The sequence below is a fragment of the Spermophilus citellus genome, assembly GCF_964194105.1.
Source record: "Spermophilus citellus genome assembly, chromosome: 5".
NCBI classification, from domain to species: Eukaryota; Metazoa; Chordata; class Mammalia; order Rodentia; family Sciuridae; genus Spermophilus; species Spermophilus citellus.
This window is the reverse complement of record NC_138186.1, coordinates 123,862,816-123,885,133: the sequence shown is the minus strand read 5'-3', so window position 1 is coordinate 123,885,133 and position 22,318 is coordinate 123,862,816. Positions and strand designations below refer to the sequence as shown.

The 22,318-nt window shown below is 38.6% G+C and overlaps 2 protein-coding genes across 2 annotated transcripts; one reads left to right on the top strand and one right to left on the bottom strand.

Moving 5' to 3' along the window:
• Positions 1-510: 510 nt before the first annotated feature.
• Positions 511-4,647, bottom strand: LOC308650293 (metalloreductase STEAP3-like). Its single transcript, XM_081296356.1, has one exon. It carries the CDS (start codon positions 4,611-4,613, stop codon positions 3,150-3,152), a length of 1,464 nt encoding a protein of 487 aa, XP_081152482.1. The 5' UTR covers positions 4,614-4,647; the 3' UTR covers positions 511-3,149.
• A 12,742-nt stretch (positions 4,648-17,389) lies between these two features.
• Positions 17,390-18,220, top strand: LOC308650303 (protein JTB). Its single transcript, XM_081296374.1, has one exon. It carries the CDS (start codon positions 17,618-17,620, stop codon positions 18,056-18,058), a length of 441 nt encoding a protein of 146 aa, XP_081152500.1. The 5' UTR covers positions 17,390-17,617; the 3' UTR covers positions 18,059-18,220.
• The last annotated feature ends 4,098 nt before the right edge of the window (positions 18,221-22,318 follow it).

The window sequence follows — 22,318 nt, the reverse complement described above, 5'->3', positions numbered from 1 at the left end:
CAAAGGGGAAAACAGAAATTAAAAAGGTTTAAATATGCAAAAGGAAAATAAAGCACCTGAAATGAGACCCATGGGCCAAAGTTACCACCATCATAATTTCTGAGCTTGGAAAAATGCACAAAGGACCTGGATCCCTAAATCTGATCATGAGATAATGCCAAAATGAATTCCTTCTAGAAGATATTGCAGTCTTTCAAGTTCATTGTTTAAATTAGTCAGCTTTATGTTACCATAACAAAATACCTAAGATAACGAACTAAAAAGGAGGAAAGGTTTATTTTGGTGCACAGTTTTGGAGTTTTCAGTTCATATTTAGTTGGACTTTGTTTTGGGGCCTGGGGTGAGGTAGCACATCATGGTGGAAGCATGTGGTAAAGGAAACTGCCTACCTTACAGCAGTCAGAAAGCAGAGAGACGGGCAGGGAGGGGCTGGAATTTCAGTATGAGTACACATACCTAGTGACCTAAGTTTCCCCCACTAGGCCTTATTTCTTTTTTTTTTTTTTTTTTCTTGGAAGGTTAGGTATTTATTTCTGTTGCTTAAGACAAGCTCCATAAGGTAAAAACAAAACAGAGAGGCTGAATGGCATAGATATTAAACATCCACCTTGGACCATAGCATTTAGGATTTCCAGAGCATGTCGGTGGAGGCACTTTTGTACCGAGGCACATAGACTTTCCCAGGCCGCGGGGAGTGACCCGCTCTCTTGGGGATGCTGTTGCCAGCTGCCTAGTGAGGTAGGGAGGAACAGCAGTAGACACAGGTCAGGGCCAGCCCAGGGCCCCTTCACTAGCTGATTGTCTGGTGGCAGATGACAACGACGCCTATTTCTTCCTGTCACCCACCTTGGGACCATTTCTGACCTGAACAGCCTTGGCAGGAGGCAGGTGGAGAAGGAAGGAAGGACCTTGTTTGGTGTCATCCTCTTTGGTGTAAGGAGGCACCCCCAGCCAGGGACCGATGGAGAAGGAACAGCTGACACCCACTGGGGCTGGGATCGTGGGAGGTTCATGTGCCAGTCAGTGTTTTCCCTGCTTCTCATTAGTAGGGAGACCCCGGGCCCTCCCTGTGCCAAGCAAATGCCAATCTCTGCTCTGCTCCTCCCCCTTTAGGTGAACCTCTCATAGGCCATTTCTGGCACTCTATCAGGACCAATTTATGTGACACGCTTCTGCCTCCAGCCTGGGGGAGCACCTTAGAAAACAGACACCCCCCCCCCCCCACACACACACACACATACACAGCCCTCCTCCAGCAGCCACAGGCCTAATGAGAGGCTCCTACACTGAGTTTTTTATTCCTTATCACTTAAGGACCCTAATGCAGTCTGTAGACGTTAGTACGTGAAGCCTCTGGGGGCTGGCAGGGGCATCTCACGCACTCTGTTGGCCTCTGAAGACCTTACTCTCTTGGCTTCATCAAAACATGCCTCCTGGTCCAGGAGCCCTCTGTGATCTTTGGGTTCAGAAATGACTTTTTGGTGGCTGATCATTCTAACCAGGGGAGGCAGGGCCGTAGGGGAGACTCAACAGAAAACAGCTGTTTATCAACAGAGAGTAAACCAGTTTTAGTCTGAATCAGTGATGGGTGGCATGGGATTGGGGGACAGATGTTCTGTGACCCTGGCTTTTTTGGTCTGGTCTCTTGTGCTTTGGGGCAGCAGTGTTTTTAGATTGGTAACTTTAATGGAAAAGTCCCTCCTAGCTGTTCTGAACCATACATAATACAGTAGTCCCCTCGTATCCTCAGGGATACTTACAGGACACCCCAACCCCCAGTGGATGCCTGAAACCTCAGATGGTATGAACTCTATACGTACATTCTTTCATATGCATACACTCCTGTGATAAAGTTTAATTAATAAATTAGGCACAGGAAGAGATGAACAGAAATAAAAACAGAATAATTATAACAACCTACTGTAACAAAATGTGTGGTCTCCCTATTAAAAGTCAAGACAAGTATTCATATTTTCAGACTGCAGTTAACCATGGAGAACTGAAAATAAGGACCATGAAACTGTGGATAAGAGGAGACTACTGTACCCCATGAGGGGGAACCACGAGCCACTGTGATTTTCAGGGTGCTGGGAAGGAAGTCAGTTTCTCTGCCTTGCATCAATGGAGGACATTTGAAGGTGCCCCGTTATTTTTCCACAGAGCCAACTTAATGAAGACAGTCCTTCAGCCTTGAAGGCAGGTTCAAGAAGAGGCTCAGCCATGATACTCAGTGAGCAGGTGTGTGTCCCCCTCCTACTGGACTGATCTGTAAAGGGTCTACTCTAAGCCTTCCAGGGAGACATTCAGGGTAACAATGAAAAGGTGAGAAGGCACAGTGGTTTAAAGAACGGTCACCACCTACTTAATGGAGAGAAAGCAATTACACTTGCACGGAAGACAGTTCATTAGTGGCTCCACAAAGAGGTGCCTTCACACCCTCACAGGAGGATCCATTTGCAGGCTCCATGGTGACTCCCAACTTTCAAGGGGGAAAAAATCTCCCTGGCTCAGTGAGAACCAGGTGCAGCAGCTTCAGCCCCAAAGTAACCCCCACCCCACCGCCAAATGGGTGGACCTTCATTTGGCTCCCACCCTTCCCACCACTGCCCAGGGGAGAGGAAGAGAAGGGACCACAACCCCTGCCCACTGACATCTCCTCATCTCCAGGCGCCCTTAGGTTGCAGGTAGAGCTGTTGTCTCCCTGTCACTTATGAGTCCCAGCTCCGCATGAGCCTTGGGAGAGCTGAAGGGGGACTAGGGTGGAGGATAAAGGCCGGTACTCATCAAGGCCAAAGCCTCTTCTGTACAAAAAATGGGTATATCTCCGCAAACGTCACAATAGCATGATCTTGCTATTTAACATCTGGCACTTGCTTTTAGCTACAAGTTGAAATCTCAGGGACCCAATTTTTTTTTAAGCTAAGTAAATATAATGGGAAGTCATGTTATATATGTAAAATACACGTACATCTATGACGCGCACACGTGCGTCATTCTGAATATTACCGCGCACAGTTGCATCCCAGGAATTCCAACCTCAAACCACCCCTTTGTGCGTGGACACTCCACATTGCTCCATCCAGAAAAGAAAACCCGAACAGGGCTCGGGCTGCCGACCCGCCCGCACCTCTGGAGCTGAAGCAGGCACCTCACAGGTGGCTCTTCTTCTCCACCAGGATGTGGTCTGTGGGTAGCACAAACTTAATGGCGCCATCCTTCTCCCAGCCCCTGCGGATCTTGGCAAGTCTTCGGCTGAAACAGGGGAGGAGGAACAGGCCTTTGGCCAGGATGATGACGCAGGGGACCAGCAGCGTGAGCGTGAAGGTGGGCGGCAGGTAGAACTTGTAGCGGTTCTCCTCGAAGGCGCGGGTCCAGCCGTAGGTGAGTGTGTGCAGCGTGGTCAGCACCAGGGCCACGAAGCCCAGCGTGGACTGTACAAAGCTGAACTCCCTCCAGTTGAGCGAGTTTGCAATGGACGGCAGAGAGGTGACGGCCAGCAGGGACAGCGTGCCGAGGGCCAGCACTCCCAGGGAGACGTATATCTCCATTCGCCAGACTTCCTCCTCCACCCAGAGGTGGCTCTTGTTGGCTACCTGATCGACAGCCAGGTTGACCAGCTCGTAGCGGGAGGAGCGCAGCAGAGGCAGGCAGAAGCTGTAGACAGCGTGCAGAGCCGCACAGTAGAAGCTGAGCAGCCCAATCTGCTTGCGGTGCTGCAGCCAGTGGTCCAACCAGTCGTGGAAGCGGCGGTATTTGGTGCCTCCTCGCAGCTGCAGAGCGGCTGCCAGCACGCCAGGCAGGTAGACCACGGACAAGAGCACGTAGGCCACACAGGGCAGCGTGGTGTTGACCACAGACACGGGCAGCTTGTAGAACTTGTTCTTGCCGTCTTGCACATAGGGGTGCAGCACGTCGCGGACGAAGTTGTAGGCATAGAAGCAGACAAAGAGCCCCAGGGCCAGGAGGGTGGGCACCTTCCAGCCCGGGAGGAGGCGCAAGGGCATGGCCTCTACCTCCTGGGCTGATGCTAGGGATCCCATGTCCACAGGCATGAAGCCCATGGCGTGCACCATCTCTGAGACGGTACGCTTGGCTTCTGGCTGGTCACTACAGATGGGCACCTGCCTGTTCCCATCCCTCGGGCCAGCCTGCAGTGTCCAGGCGGAGATGACGTTGAAGGCCTTGACCACCATGCAGGTGGGGAAGAGAGAGGCCAGGTATTCGGCGTTGGACTCGCGATGCTGGAGGTGCTCCTGCTCCGTGGGATTGCTAACGTCCATCAGGATCTTGCCGGCTAGCTGGTCACTGAGATCACACAGTGAGGAGTAGTGCTCCCGGAACACAGCCACGAAGATGACTTCTGGGGAGCTCACCGCCTCCTCCCTCAGAGTCACCTGGGCTGAGGAGGGGAACAGCCCGGCTGTGCGCTTGGGATTACGGCTTCCCACCACCACGCTGAAGCCAGAGCCTATAAGGCGTGTGGCCAGGGAGCGGGCAAAGTCCCCACTGCCCAGAATGCCCACTTTGGGGGCCTTGCTGGGGGTCTCCGCGAGGCTGCCGTCACTGTCCACCAGGCAGCGGCCGATCAGTGGCTTGTCCATGTCTCCTGACATTTTGGTGGCTCCGCGGCCCGCCGCTCCGTGCAGCGGCAGTCTAGGCCTTATTTCTTAAAGATCCTACCATCTCCCACAGGCTGGAAACCAAATCTTTAATACATGGACCTTCAAGGGACATTTCAGATCCAAACTATAACACTAGTCATGGATTTGAAAGAACTAAATTATGTATGGGAATCATTTGAGGTGTGAACCTCCCCCCAAAAAATCTACATCTAACTTCCTTCTCTAAAATTACTATTAAGACCTTAGGAACACTAAATTTAAGGATCTGGGAACGCACTTCTTGGGACAACTACTCTAGGAGATAGGAACCAACCCGTTTTTCAAATTGCATGAATGTAGGATTGACGCTCAGATAATAGTTTGTTCTACTAACTCATTCATAAGTGTTTTCATTTAAAGCAATATTTAAGACTTAACTAAAACAACTGAAAGAGTCATACATATTATAGTGAAAAACTCTGATCACAGATGCTAGTGGAAAAAAATTGACTCTAGACTGGGGTTGTGGCTCAATGGTACAACACATGCCTGGCACATGTGAGGCACTGGATTCGATCCTCAGCACCACATAAAAACAAATAAATAAAATAATTAATATTACTTAAGTGGTATAATTTGATTTGGGACTTAAAATCTGTGGCAATTCCCCCAAATTCAATAATTAGAAAGCACTTATATTCCAATTTGGGATATCTCTGTGTGATAGTTTTCTACCAAAAAGTCTTAATGTATCATTGAATCTCATTGCAAAACTTGGACAAGGAATTTTGGACTATCATCATCCTTAGATGCAAAATGTTAATTTAGACAGTAAACTGATCTGACTTATTTCAGGGCCTTGTTCCAAAATGTTTAAAAATTGGTAAGAGGAGACTAGCCCCACAAAGAGAGAAACCTGTCTCAAAAAGCTCATTTTTCTCCCAAAAGGAAAAGCCACACTTCCCAATGAGCATAAGCTAAATGATTAAACCCAAAGGGTTAAAAGCAATCAAGATATTCTATATACTAAGACTATGGTAGAGTGTTTTGGTCCCTTCAGTCTTCCATAGTACAATGTCATAAACTGGGGAACCAGTAAGCAACAGAAACGTGTTTCTTACACTTCTGGAGCCCGGGAAGTCCAAGATAGAAGCACCAGGAGGCTCAGTGTAAGATGGGGGCTTCTTCTTTATAGTTGTGCTTCCCTTAACCTCACATGGCAGAAAGGCAAGAGGCCCTCTGAGGCCTGTTTTAAAAGGACACTTACCTCACTCGTGAGTTTGCTGCTCGTGAAGCAATCGGCTCCCAAGACCCTACCTCCTAACACCATCACCTGGGGGCTGAGGATTTCACATGAATTTGGGGGGGGGATATAAATATTCAGGCCATGAGACAGAAGTAGAGGGAAACTCAGCACATTATTATATTGATAAATTTGGGAGCAAGCACTGGACAAGCTGAGTTGAGATTCCTCCCGTACCCTTCTTCCTTTCTTGGGAACAATCCACCAAAGGATTCTCTATTCTTAACACAACTAAAATTTTACAACTCTGCCTTTTGGGAAGTGGCCTGCTATAGTACAGGCATGTGGGAGGGAAAACTGGCCTGTTTATGGGTTCAAGATTTATAGGGTTTAATATCTTTATCACATACTCATACAAGTGTCCCAATAGCTCCAGCAGTTAAAAAACAAAACAAAACTAACATTCAGATCCTCCCCAGCTGGACTTCCTTGTCCATTTCAATTTAATCAGAATCAAGACAAGGAATTCTGAGTGATGTTATGTACTGCTCCTCTTTAAACCCCAGCTCTTAAAGGTTCTTAAAGATCGACCACATGCTGTTGCCCCACAGCAGATAGCCCTGCTACCTGCCTAACGGAAGATAACTTCTGAAAGTTGCCCTTGTACCAGAGTAATCACAGTGGGAGTGAAGAAAAGTTTACTAAATAAGCACGGATAGGATTTGGTGATAGATTATTACAACATTACTGGGTAGTAGATGATGTCAAATGTTTCATTTGGGAGCACAGCGGAGGAATCAGAAAAATGATGGTGCTTCCAATAAGAGAACTAAGAAGAAGAGAAAACAGAGCTCAGCCTGGTATCACTCTTCTTTCAAAAAATTGAATATCTACTTGGTACATGCTGTGTGCTGGCACTGGGTTGTTAGTTAATAGTATACAGACAAAAGTGGATCCAGGGGTGCCTTGCCAATTACCCTTAGCTCCTGCTGGGCTGCACCAGCAGCAAGAACAGTGGCATACAACATACAATAAAATACAAGCTCTATACAAATTCTTTACTTAACATTCATTCAGTATCATGAAAATACCAGGCACAGTGGCACATGCCTGTAATCCCAGCATCTTGGGAGGATGAAGCAAGAGGATTGCTGGTTTAAAACCATCCTCCACAACTTAGCAAGGCCCTAAGCAACTCAGCAAGATCCTGTTTCCAAATAAAATATAAAAAAGAACTGGGGATGTTAAGTTCTTTTTTATATTTTACGGTTAAGCTCCCCCTGGGTTCAATTCCCAGTACAAAAAAAAAAAAAAAAAAAAAACATACAAAGGAGAACCAAATGCATAGCCCACAACATAGTAGAATCCCTTTATATATGATTCTCTTCCTCCCTTCATGTCTCTAAAAACTCTTATTCCCTAAGATCCAATTTCTCAACCCAGAGTTTGTTGTCATTTATTTTTAAACTCTTCCTCTTCCTCCTGGTTCTTCCTCACTCTTCATTTCTGTCTGTATATGATGCTTCGGAGCCTTCCCATAAATCATAGCTTCCTGAGAGATGCCCCCTTAGCATGCATAGATTTCCCCCTGAGAACCAGCCCACTGGCCTGGTTCTTTCCATATCTGCACTTGTTCTCCTGACTTAAAATGCTTAAAATGCTTTCTGGAAAAGTCAGAACCCTTTGTAAGGTGGAGGAGGAATGAAGCCAAGTGAGCAGATCCAGAATTCTTTTCAGGGGAAACTAGAGGGGAGAACTGAAAATGTTTAATCAGTTTTTCCCAATCACAAGTCACTAATTAAAGCAATAATTAAGCTGGACCGGTGGCGCATGCCTGTAATCCCAGCGGCTGGGGAGGCTGAGGTGGGACAGCATCTCAAGTTCAAAACCAGTCTCAGCAAAAGTGAGAGGCTAAGCAACTCAATGAGACCCTGTCTCTAAATAAAATACAAAATAGGGCTGAGGATGTGGCTCAGTGGTCAAATGCCCCTGAATTAAATCCCCAGTACTAAATCATCATCATCATCATCATCATCATCATCATCATCTTGAATACAAGAACTTATACTGAACATTCTTCCATGGAATTTTCCATTTATTGCAACAATTCTTTGGGATAATTAGTGCTATTATTCACATTGTAGATAGAAAGGAACTGAGATTTAGGGGTCAAACATTACCCAAGTCCACAAAACTAAGTAGAAATGAAATTAGAACTAGAACTTGGGTGTACCTGACATAAGAATCCTTAAAATCTTAATGTTGTACGTGACAACATATTTGCCCCTTTCTTCTTATCACCCTCCAAAAAAAGAATACCAATTTTTTCAACTTTTTCTCACAATAAAGATCAGAAATTTTAAAGCACTTAGAACAACATGACATATAAAAGCAAGCACATGGTGCCAACACACTGTCAGCACTCAACCAATAGTTGCTCATTTGATTTATAATGTCTAAAACACAATCATATACCTCCATCCAGCTTTACCCTCCAAATCAGTTTCTCTAAGTTTGCATGCTTTTGTTAAGAATATCATCTACTACTACCCTCAGCTTAGGCCACATCACCTTAGACTTTATTGATTTTTACATAGTCTGTTCACTCAAATCTCCTCTAATTCTTGTTTGAGATAGTGCCTACCATTACATGACTACTACCACACATAGCCTAAGGTCTCATCTAGTTTCTAAATTACAATAGATTTGATGGACTGTTTATTACCTTTATACAAACCCTTTAATTAATTCATTGTCTTTAGATGTAACTACATATTCTTTGATCAGAATCTGGCCCCTGCATCTCTACACTGTAACTCACTCAGTTTCAAACTACCTTACTCATTATTCCCTGAATATATATTTACATTTTCCTAAGTAAAATATGAACAAAAATATATAAAAATGAGCTCATCTTCACTTACTAATTATAACATATTTATTATTAAATATGTATTAACTAAAACCTTGAAGTAACAAGTTTTGATTCAATAGGCAGAGATAAAGCTAAAAGAGATATAACATTCAATGTTAATAAGAATATAAGAAAAGAAGCATTCTCATTGGCAACAAAAATTACTTCAGTATTTGGAGAGCAGTATCTCTATCAAAAAGACAAACCCGTAACTAAGGGTTTGTTCTATAGATATTTTAAAACAATTAAACAAAAAATACAAAGTTATTTACTAAGCACTGTGCTATTAAAAATACTATCCAGTTCAGTTCTATGGCAAGAAGGATGACTATAAATAACAATAATGTACTGTGTATTTCTAAAAAGTTAAAAGAAATCATTTTGAGTGTTTTCACTAGAAATGATAAATGAAGGAATGTATGTTTCTACTGCACATATATCAAAACATTTTATTTTAACCAATAAATATTAATGATTCCTATGTATCAATTAAACAATTACTACTTGGGAAATAATAATATGCCAAGTAAGAAATAAGCAAGGTTGGGAATGTAGCTCAGTGGTAAAGTGCTTGACTATCATGCACACCATAGCTCCAGATCCCAGATTCAATACTCAGTACTACAAAAAAAAAAAAAAAAGAAAGAAACCAGTGAAACAATTTATGGTGTATACTTCACTTTTGCTTAAAAAGAAGATATGTATAAAAAATATATATGTATATATATGTATATGTATATATATATATATATATATATATATATAAAATTGGTCTTTATGTGCTGATATAGAAAGATATTTATGATATAATACTAAGGGCAAAGAACAAATTTCTTCAGCAAAATCAATGAGTTTGCAGGAAAATTATACCAAGATAGAAGAAAAGACAACCTCAAAAAAAAGTTTTATACTGTATAATTCCACTGATAGAACATTCATAAAATAATAAAATTATAGAAATTAAGAACAAATTTGTGACTGCCAGAGGTGAGGGATTGGGGCTAAAAGGGGTAGCATAAAGAAGCCTTGTGGTCATGATGGCATTCCCTATATTGATTGCAGTGGTAATTACAGGATGCTACATATAAGATAAAGTTCCATTGAAGTATATACATAGACATTAAAAAATGGGTGCATATAAGGGTTGGGGATATAGCTCAGTCAGTAGAGTGCTTCCCTAGTATGCACAAGGCCATGGGTTCAAACCCCAGCACCACCAAAATAAAAAAAAAGGTACATATATAGTTGGTAAAATCTGAATAAACTCAAACTTTGTGAATTTTATCAATGTCAATTTTCTGGTTCTAATACTGTACCATATATGGGAGAGAATGGATGAAGGGTGCACAGGACCTCCCTGTACATATCTTTGCCATTTCCTATAAAGATATGATTATTTCAAAATAAAAACACTTTAGAAAAGCATAGGGAACTCCTCTGTGTTTACAACAAATGCAGTATTAGAGTGAAGCTCTTACTAGAATAGAAGATGAATATTGATAATACTTTAAGATGGTAGGGGTATTATATAAAGGTTAGAAGTGTTAATACATGTTAGCATAATCTTAATAATTCTTCTTGTAAACCTCTTAATAATTCTTCTTGTAAATATGTAAGAATAAAAAGAATAGTTGTAGAATAGATGTATGATTATATCTCATTTTCAATATGTAAACATTTATGTAATTAAAATAGCAGGAATATATGCACCTAATTATTAATGATGTTTCCCACTAGGAAATGTGACAGGGAAAATTGGGAACAAGGAGTGGAAAATTGTATTTTTTATTAATTTAATAAAAATTTTATGTTTTCTGTAACATTTAACTTTACTTTGTATTGGTGTATATTTATTTAGTAATTTAATATTGGTCAGGAAATGAGGAGGAAGAAACCAAAAAGGGAAAATAAATGAAAGGAAAAGGAATTCTTCCTCTGAGCCTTTGCCCATCATAATTTTTCAAGACCTGTTTGACAATTTCCTGTGCGAGAGGTCAACAGAACTCTGAACACTAGAGGTATTAGACTTACTGTTCAACACTATATATTTGGGATTTAGGAAAGTGTTCTGTGATTTTATACCTTCAAGTAGTAGGTTCCTAAGAAATGTTCATAATGATAATACTAACACAACATAGCTATAAAAAAACAGGATAAGTTTTTTAAAATGTTAAAATTATCATATTGATACTTAAAAATGAACTCTGTCCAAACATCTAGTCGAACGCTCATTAATCCACTGCTGTATCATTTCCTACAAGAAGCTGCCCTGCACTCTTGTGGTGGTTTCTCTCCTTTGCAGCAAACATCCTCAACAGTGTTTATAGTAAAGGGAAGATAACCCTAAATGCATATGCTGATCATTCAGACTTCCTGTACTTATGATCAGGGTTGGGGAAAAGACAAGGATTGTTTAATGTATATGGAAGTAGTAGACCTTTGAAGAACTCAGCCGAAGTACTTGCACTCATATACATCTTCCATTTTGCACTGATAGCTGTTTTGTTATGGTGGTCTTGATATTTAGATATTCATCATTCATTTGAAATAACTGAAAAAATGGATCTTATGCATATCAAATTTTTCCTTATTAAAAATGAAGAATTAGTTTTATAATACCAAGAAAAAGAGTATACTAGCAATTTTCAAAAAAAAATTGTATACATTTCAATATCTCAAACATATGATGCAATATCATCTCAATTATTAAATTATAGTGGATAGATAGAAAGGATTTGGTTTTATTCAGATACAGAATAAAATATAGAAAGGTCTTAAGAATGTTCTACTGATTTTCTAGCATAACTGTGCCTTGTCCACCACCTACAGGAAATATGTAAGATTTGCACTGAACATAACCGCTTGTGTGGGTTATAGAAACAAATCTAATGTTCATTATGAGATTTGTAAAATAGAGACAATTTCATCTACCTAAAATAATTGTCATGTAGTACTGATGGAATATGACTTCCAATATTATATACATGAAGTCAGATATCAATTAGAATCCAGCACAAATATTTGCAATTACTTAAACTTATCACTCAAATATATTTTAAACTCTACTTTCCTTTAATAAATTGGAGACAGCACAACTAGATTTTCCTCTAACATTCAAATCTATTGTTATTAATTAAATATATCATTTGTGCTGTCAATAAATAGTTTATACAAGGAGAAAAAAAAAACCTGTCTTTCCTTTTTTTTCCTATCTAAACAAGGAAACTGAAGCATAGATTAGAAAAACTTCCAAACCTGAACATTTTATTTAAAAAAAAATAAATAAAAAACAGCAGATCTGAATTTTTCACCAAATATTTCTAGAAATTATCTTTCTAGGCCTCATAGCATCCCTGTAACAAAGTGAGTTGCTTTAATGTTTGAATCACCTCCTATGAGTAAACATTTTTAATACGAAACTCTGTACTTGTGGTGTTATTATTTTCTAACAATATTTATTGTGAACACATTTTTAATGACAAGTACCATGTTATGCTATATCAAAAACACCTAATCAGGGCTAAATCTATGCCTTTATTTATTCTCAGAATTTGCCCTCTCCCTAATAAATCTCATTTAAAATTTCAGTTATATTCCAATGACTCCAAATTAATATCTGTAACAAAGATCTCACCTCTGAATATCTAAAAGACAACTTATAATTTATATGTGTATGCCTGAAAGGTATTTCAACTCAACATGCTCAAAGGTATTATGTTGTGTCTCCCAAACTTCAAGTGCACCTCTTTATTCTGTGGCATTATTGAAGTCATCCTTGGAAAACTCTCTACTTCCTTATTTAGTGCATCATCCAGATCGCCAATTTCACTGTAAAGTCACCCCCAATCTGTTCACTCCAGTCCATCTCCACCTCTGCAATTCTAGTGCAAATTATTAACACTCCACACGTGAGCAATTGCCTTAACTACCAAATTCATCTCCCTTCCACACCATTGCCTGTGTCCAGTTCACCACACAGCAGCCATGAACAAGAATGGTGATTTTGTTCTTCATTCTAATGGGAGGAAAAAGATAAAGGACCAAGTTATCTTCTCTCTCTGCCACAAACCAACAAAACTGTAGTAAAGGTATACACACAATCACACACACACACACACACACACACACACACACACATACACGCGCACACAAAATAGATTAGGCCAGCAATGAGAAAAAGAGGGGAAAAGAGGGCATTTGAGAAGTAATTTCAAGAAATACTGGGAAGAATGAAAAACGATAAACCAGTGCCTGATAAATAAGGCAATGGAAAGTGCTATCAAGTGCTCACATAGAAAAGGCAGAAGTAGCAAGATGTTCTGCCCCCACAGAATCGGGGAACTGAGAACTTTGAAGGGTTGATCAACTTGGAGAACAGAACTAAGGCATAGGCTAAAAATGGAGAGATTAATTGAAAGATTTCAAACAAAGCATGTCACCTTCCCCCAAACCCATCTCTTTCACCCATATGCTTTCTTAGATGGTTCAGCTGCTGCCTAAGATTTACCCCATCACAACTAGAGAGAGAGATAGAGAAGAGAAAAGAAGGAAGAAGGAAGGAAGGAGTAAAACCTGCCATTCTTCTCTATAAAATCTAACATGGTTCTTTGGAAGAAGCAGGGCAGCTTGTGTGGGAGTTGGAACTTTGACATTCAGGAGTCTAAAACTATAGTATTTAGCTCCCACCCACATATCTTAGAACAAAGCTTGCTAGTGCAATAACAGCACCTGACAGAAACTCACCTGGTTTTTCTGTTACTGCTTTCATAGTGCAAACGGACAGCAAGAACCACCAAAAATGTGGAGAGAAAAATGCAATATGAGAAAGCTCAAAATAAGCAAAAGTGACTCCAGAAAAAAGAGATAATTCATCAACACAGAAAAAAAAAAAGAAAAGGAAGAAGGAAGGAAGGACGGACGGATGGACAGATAGGTGGTAACTTTCTGATGGTACCATCAAAGGTATTTGGGAAGATATCTTTCTTATCTACAAAACAAACAAAAAGTACAAGTACCAGATGTTCTTAGAAATAAGAAAGCCAGGCTTAGTGGCACAGGCCTGTCATCACAGTGACTCAGAGGGTTGAGGCAGGAAGATCACAGGTTGAAGGTCAGCCTCACTCAGCAACTCAGCAAGACTTGTCTCAAAATAAAAGGGCTCAGGATGTAGCTCAGATGTGAAGCATCCCTGGGTTTAAGCCCCAGTACCTCCACAAAAATAATCAGTATGTTCTTGCAAATTAAAATATTAATATTAAAAAATCTTCAGAATAATAAAATTAAATATGCAATAGAAAATATAAGAGAAAATGAGACATGGTTTACTTGCAGATGTCCAAGTTTAGAGAGCACAGAATAAATAGGAAAAGGTGATAATAATAAATAAAAATGGAAGAAATCTCCTACAGCTAAAATGCTTCTTACATGGAAGTCAGCAAATTGAAAACATCCATGCAGACACAGTGGCGCATCTCTGTAATCCCAGCAGCTCAGGAGGCTGACACAGGAGGATCACAAGTTCAAAGCCAGCCTCAGCAAAATCGAGGTGCCAAGCAAATCAGTGAGACACTGTCTCTAAATAAAATACAAAATAGGGCTGAAGATGTGGCTCGGTGGTCGGTGGTCGAGTGCCCATGAGTTGAATCCACGGTACAACAACAACAACAAATTTAAAGCATCCGGGATGTATCTGATTCAATAGCTAAAAGAAAGACATAGGCTGAGATATATCATTATAAAACTTCAAAACTATAAATATAAAACATACAAATATAATTTATAAATAAGTTGTCCAGTGTGGAGATAAAAACAAATTCCCTAAAAAAAAAAAAAAAAAAAAAAAAAAAAAAAACACAGACTATCATCAGAATTACCAGCAGTACTAGATCAGGGAAAATCATGAAAGGATGTTTTCAAAATTTTGAGGGAAAATAATTTTTCACCCAGAAATCTCTAGTCAGCAAAGTCATTCACCAAATATGAGAGCTGGAAAAAATCAATATCTTCTGACATGTAAGTAATGAGTAAGTTCAGTTATTATAGTGCTTTCTGATGAAATTTCTTTAGAATTGATGTAACATATTCATCAAAAGGAGGGAATACACTAAGAAAGAAGAAAGTTCAAAAAAACAATGAATCCTCTTCAGAAGAGCAATAGTGAGTCCCAGGATGACAGCAGGGTGGGTCAGGAAGTTGGAGAGCTCCAAGCAGGAACTAGGTGGCAAAAAGACCTACAATACCAGGGACTCGTGACAGGAAGTTCTAATAAAATTTAAAATCCAAGAAAGATAGATGATGCAAGAGAAAAAAATTAGAAACTACAAGAAAAAAAAACAGATATAAAAGAAAGGAAATACAAATATAATGCATTCCTAACATTATATTTCAACAATACTTACAGGATCATAATAGTGTTAACACTCTGTTGAATTTTGTACTTTAGAATCAACTTACAGAGAAAGTATGAAAGTCTTGTGGCTGTAGAGTAGAATGCAGTGGTGTGAACCTCATTAAAAGTGAAAGGTCAAGAGGACTGGGGATGTGGCTTTGTTGTCTGGAGGTAGAAAGGAAAGAAGGGAAAGTAGAACTGACCAGATAAGCAGGGAGGCTGCTCCTGTAGCACAGAGTGGAAAGAAAAGACACTCTCCACAGTTGGAAAAACGAGAGGTCGAGGTAGCATAAAACTGAAAATGGCAGGAACTAAAGTGATTCTATAGAAGACAGATTTTCTTATTAAAACAAATTGCAAGATCAGGATATAGGAGAGCTTGGTAAAAATGAGCTAAATCTTCATCTGTCATTGCAAGAAGCCAATAAAGAGCCTTCACAATTGGTAAATCTAGGAATACAAAAGATAAGAATATTTTGAAGATACCTTAGTGGTATGCTGGTTATGTGACAGCTAAGATAAACCACTGTGCATCATTTACTTCATCTATAAAATGAGAATAATAGCAGTGCATGTTCATTTTGTGTGGCCTCTTCATGTTTATTAGGAACATTAAATAAGTCAATATATGTAAGTCACTTATAATGTGGTCTGGTGCATTATGAGTGCCACATACAAATTTTATATATATATATATATATATATATATATATATATATATATATATATATATCAATGTCTTTTGATGAGTGATATGGTGGAGATGGGGAAAGCAGTTACAGGGCTCTTAATGTTCATTAGTCACCTTTCTTATTATTTTTTGTTCTAACAAAAGATATGTGTTGCTTTGATTACCAAAAAAAAAATAAATACTTTTAAAAAAATATTGAAAAGAGTCAATTCCAAAACCTAGAGATGCCAAATTTACATTTATCCCACATTTTTTCTTTTTGGTGCTCCCAGCTTCACCCAGGTCTTCACACATCATGCCTGCTGGGGAAGTATTCTACTACTGAGCTACATCCCCAGCCCCATCCCATGAGTTTTTAAGCTCTGCTATAGAACTAATTTAAAAATCTACATAAAGTAAAATTGAATTAAAGCATTAAACATGAGTGCTATTAAATTAAAAAAAATTAATTTACCATAAATCTCTTTAATTAAATTGATCAATTTAATTAAACTTGAAATTTTTAATATAAATTTATTTTGGAATAAAATTTTATTTGTTAAAGTTCCAAAGATAACAGAAAGTGTTCCTAAATATTCTCCATCCTGTTTCCCCTTATGTTATTTTTTACGGTGCCAAGATATATTTGTTAATACCAAAAGACCAACATTTGTTCACTACTATTAAATAAACTACAGCTTCATTCACATTTTATGTTTTCTAACTTCAATATATCTTATTGTATTCTAAGATCCAAGTCAGAATATCACACTACCTATAGTAATTTTGTTTCTTGAGTCGCCTTCATTTTGTGCCAGTTTCTCTGTTTCCCTTAGTATTTTTTCTTGATGTTGGCAGGCTTGGGGAGGACTGGTCTTGTCATTTCTAAAGCATCTTTGAAGTTTATTTTGCCTGTTTTTAATACTCAATGGATTCATGCCTATAAAAACAGAATTTCAGACATTTTATTGATTTCTGTAACATAGTTATTAATGTAAATAAAACATTAAATATTATAATGTGCTGTACGTGTTTCCTAACATCTCAGAAGGGACCATGTGTTTTTAATTTAAGAGAATAATTTTTAAATGTATTTAATGATATAACAACCATAATATAGAAATATTCTGAACTTCCAATATCCTAGTGAATCATTTAAATAAATAGGAGAAATCATATGCCTTTAACATCTGTATACTTTTTTGTAAAATTATACCTTCAAGAGAAGCACTTGCTATGTGTTCATATTTTATCTTTTTTTAGTATTTCATTCCAGTTTTATTGTAGAATGATATTACATTGTAAGTATATATCACAGTTTCCTTTTAAAAAATGTTATGAGCTTATTATAAATACAAATAATAGGCCATTGTGTATAGTCGTACTTGAAGTGAACAGTATTTAGTCAGTTTCATTATTTTTTATTTAAAAAAAATAACATTAAGGAAGGGAAGAAAATCTGATCTTAGGAAATGCAACACTCTAAAATACATTCAATAACATGGTTTTTCTAATAATGAGAAATTCTAATGGAAATTAAGAAATTAATCATATTAAAGGACACTAGGGGCTTCCTCCCGCGCCGCACGCCCCCGCGAGGGGCCCGGCTTCCTTGACAGCGGATTCGTAGGCGCTCTTCCCGCCGCGACCGTGGGGTCGTCCCGGCAGAGCTTTGGCCCTGATGGGCAACGGGCCGTTTCACCTTCCTGAGCCGGAATCGCCCGAGCGCCTCTGCGTTCCGACAGGCTCGCGGCCCAACTAGCAGGTCCTTGTGTCCCGACAGGTGCGACCCTGACCGCCCATGCCTGCGGGCACCGGGAGGCGCGGCCTCCCCCAGGGCCTCCGCCTGTGCTGGCTCTTCTGCGCTTTCACCATAGAGCTCTGCCGAGCAGAGGCTTCCGTGCGGGAGGAGAAGCAGTCAGTGAGCACCTCGACTTTGCCGTGCTGGCTGGGAGAAGAGTTCGTGGTCGCAGAAGAGTGTACTCCGTGTTCCAGTTTTCAGGCTAAAACCATCCCTGAGTGTGGTTCCACAGGTTATGTTGAGAAAATTACATGCAGCTCCTCTAAGAGAAATGAGTTCAAAAGCTGCCGCTCAGCTCTGATGGAACAACACTTATTCTGGAAATTTGAAGGGGCTGTGGTGGGTGTGGCTTTGGTCTTCGCATGCCTTGTCATCATTCGTCAGCGACAACTGGACAGAAAGGCTCTGGAAAAGGTCCGGAAGCAAATTGAGTCCATATAGCTACATTCCACCCTTTTATCCTGGGTCTTATAGACCATATCTCAGAGAAAGTGAAATGGACTGATTTGCGCCTTTGGTTCTTAGGAATCTTGTGGTGGTAACCCCTTCTCCCCATCTTCCTCTCCATGTCATTAATAAGCACAATGAAAAAGAGTAAGTTAGTTTTTTTCTCCCTATAGTAATTTGTTTTGGGACAGGAAATCATGGAAGCAGAGAGAAAAGGGGATGGCAATCTCCCAAGTACCTACCTTCCCCCCTTTTACTACTTATTTAGAACTTCTGGGATATAATTTTAACTAGAAAATTTATTTCTTAGTCAAAACTTTGTTTCCCTCAACCCTATCCCCAAAGAAGAAATAAAATCACAGATACATAACAAAAAAAAAGGACACTAGGGGCCTAGAGAAAGTGGAAACTAGGAAATTAATCACATTAAATGCCATTTGGGATCTTTGAAAATCAGGTTCAGGTTTCTAGTAGACATTTCTCTTAGAGGTGGTCTTTTTCTTCTTGTATTTACAGATCACAGAAGTAACAAATAATGAACACTAGAGGGAGCCAGAGGCACAGGCCAGAGGATAAATGTCAGCAACTATGTTTGGGGAATAGCCTTAAAGGAATGAATCAGGAAGATCAAAATTAAAAAGGCGTTATTTATTTTTTCTATCGCTCATAATATAAGAAAGAAATAAAAATAAGTATCCATAAAAATGTATTATGAGTACCATAAAAAATGCAATAATTTTTCTTGGGATATGTCATGAAAAATGTTTATAAGGAAATACGCTTTGTGACGGATCTTGGAGAATGGTAAAAGATCAGTAAATATAAACGCAGAGGTCAAGATGAATAACACTGAGGCAGGAAGAAATAATTGTGCTGAAGCTAGAGATAAATATGAAAGAGTATCTGGAAATTGTGTACCTTGTCAGATGATAAAGATTCCTTCCCTACAATAGATTCCTTCCCTACAATATTCATAACAGACTCTGTCTTTTGGTAAACCTCTTTTACCCTTCTGTAGACTTGAAGAGGAAGATTGAAAACTGCAATTACCAATCTTCACTCTGCTTCTTTTATTATTTATAAAAAATTACAATTGTACTAATTCATAGGGGTATAATGAAATTAAGCAAGTTAATAAAGACAGAGAATTTGTAACTGTTCCTGGAGCATATTAAATACTATAAAGATGCTTCTTCTTGTTGATGCCATTGTTGGTTATTTGGTATCCATTCAAATACTCTGTTCTTTCCATGAAGAGTTTTCTAATCTCTCCAATCCACTCTGATCTTTCATTTCACTGTACTCAAATTCAATTTTACCTAGATAATATTTAATATTTCTCCAGTTATTTTGTATGTCTTCATGTTGTGCCTTCACTAGCTCATATTTTTCTTGGAAGGGACCATCAAATACTGGATACTTATTTGATGTGTTATGGAATCAATAAAATTGAGGTCAGCTAATGGACAGTGAAAGAATGTCGTACATATCTTAAAAATGAAACAGTGAATAGCATGAGATGTAATTACCCATTAGCTAATGGAAAGTGAACATTATAAATAAGCTCAGGAGACATCTGAACAAACATGCTCAAATAAACACAGCATTTTACTATTTCAACATTATTCAGTAGTATCAGGGAATATTTATTTGACATCTACAATTTCCTATACATTTACTCACAATAAATTTGAAAATAAATTTATTTAGAATTTTACAACAATCTTAGAGGGTTTTGTAAATGATTGAGGTTCATAGAGTACATTTTTTGTTAATAGTGATAAAGTTAAGATTTAAATCTATGTTTACCAAACTTCAAGTATATACTGTTTTGCCTATTACATCTTCTACTGATATAAATAAATTGGAGAAAAATAATTTTCATTTTTTAGATTAAGAAGGCATATAATTATAGAGTGAACAAATAAAATGAAAACAAGAAAAATAAAAATGAAGTAGGAAGGATGGATATGATCAAAACATGTATATGAGTTTATGAAAACGTCACAGTGAAACCCTCCATTTATACAATTAATGTGAGTTTATAAATAATGTTTACAAATAATGTGAGTATTACATAAAAATCTGCTCTTTTTGTTTATCATTTTCCAACAAATGTTTATTAAGCACTTATACTGTTCCAAGCACACTTCTAGAATTTGGGATTTACATCTGTGAAAAAACAAAGATCCCTATCCTTGAAAGAAATTACGAGTATGTGGGATGGGACATTGAGATAGTTGTAGTATTGAACAGGTTGATCAAGATAGGCCTTATGGAAAATATTACATTTGAGCGAAGACTAAGGGGATTTTTATCTCTAGGAAATATAGGCAAATAGTATTCCAGATGGAGGAAGCTGTCATTAAAAAATTTCTAGGGAAATATGCTCCTGGCATGTTTAAGAACAATAAAGAGTCCACTCTATCTGGACAGAAATGAGAGTAGTAAGAGAGAAGCTGGAGGGGTGAGGGTACAGGTCATGGGGAGACAAATCAGGTAGGCTCTTATGGGCATTAAAAGTTGTTTCTTGGAGGCAAATGAGGACCTTTTGCAGAGTGAGCATAGGAGTGACATCTTCTGATGTACAGTTTCAGTTTAAAGTAAATAACATAAAGTCATAGAATTATTTATTTAATTCAAAAGCAGGAAGCTAGCAAAGAGGAAAAATTGGTTTCACCTCTAAAACATCCAGGTAAATTTTTTTTTCTTAGGTTATCAAGGACTTTTTATTGCATATTCATTAAACTCTTTTTAAATTAATGACAAATATCACACAGATAATTCTAATTTTAATAAAGGTAAATAATTCTTGGCTCACCTAGGGCAAGAATAATACTTTAATATCTAATCACTAATTTTTTGTTATTAAATACAAATATTAATAATAATTTAAAATGTGTATTAATTTATCCAGTCATTATAAATCAACTGTCATAATAAAATATTTTGGTTAAACTTGTTCTAATATGCATAATAGTTGGGCTTTGGGGACGTCTGGAGAATTTGGTGTAGTTTGAAATCATGAACCTCCTGCAGAGCATACATGAGCAGTCTTAACTACAGAAGTTTCCAGTAATAACAGTGTGCAAGGGAGAGAGAGAGAACAGGAAGAACCAGGACTAAAACTGGCTACAGACCAGATGGGAGTGAACACTGGCAGATCCGGTGTTCGCTGTGTATGGCGAACTTCTCTACTGAGGACAGCACTGACAGATAACCCAAGGCAGGGAAGCCAAATAGGCTGCTACATTGTTCACCTACTATATTAGTGTGCTAGAGTTACTAGGTGGATTAAACAACACAAATCTGTTCTCACAATTCTGGAGATTAAAATCCAAGATCAAGGTGTTGGCAAGTCTGGTTTCCTCTAAGGCACCTTTTGTTGGCTTCCAACTAGCTGTCTTTTCCTTATGTTCTCACATAGTCACCCCTTGCTCTGTGTGTTGTCTGTATTGTATGCTCTTCCAGTCATATTGGATTCAATCCATCCACATGTCCTACTGATATAAATAAATTGGAGAAAAATAATTTTCATTTTTTAGATTAAGATGGCATATAATTATAGAGTGAACAAATAAAATGAAAACAAGAAAAATAAAAATGAAGTAGGAAGGGTGGATATGACCGTAAAGGACCTCATCTCCAAGTATGGTCACATTTTGAAGCACCAGGGTGAAGATTTCAACATATGAATTTTTATGGAATATGAATCAGCCTATAACACCTTGCATCAAGATCCAAATGATCTATCTGGTTGAAACAAGACTCAGGTCTGGAGTACTCATTTACCTAATTAAGCTCTAGGTAAAACAGGAGACCCAAAATAGGTTTTTGTTTGTTTGTGGGAGTAGCATATTTGTTATTACAGATTTTGGTAATTTAAAAAATGTCAAAACAGTTATCCTGGAAAAAACAGAATTTTGTTGTACTTTCTTGTATTTATTATAATAGTCTTAATTTTTTTTTAGATTCTTAAGAAGCATTTAATTAATTTTTCTTTATAAAAAGTCTAGGAGAAATTGGAGTAGAAGTCACCTTCCTGTCTGTGACCAGATGGAAGCCTTTATCAGAAATCAGCAGCAAATACCTCATGCCACGGTCGACCAATAAATGCAATTCCATGAAAACCAGGAACAAGACAGGGCAACATTTTTACAAGAATTCTGGAGATTTTAGACAATGGAATAAGGCAAGAAATTATAATAAGTTCCGTAAGTGTAACCACGTCAACGACCCAGTGCCAGGCACTGT

Bases quoted from the DNA above. Each gene is read 5' to 3' on its own strand.
- LOC308650293 (XM_081296356.1), bottom strand. From the start codon at position 4,613: ATGTCAGGAGACATGGACAAGCCACTGATCGGCCGCTGCCTGGTGGAC.
- LOC308650303 (XM_081296374.1), top strand. From the start codon at position 17,618: ATGCCTGCGGGCACCGGGAGGCGCGGCCTCCCCCAGGGCCTCCGCCTG.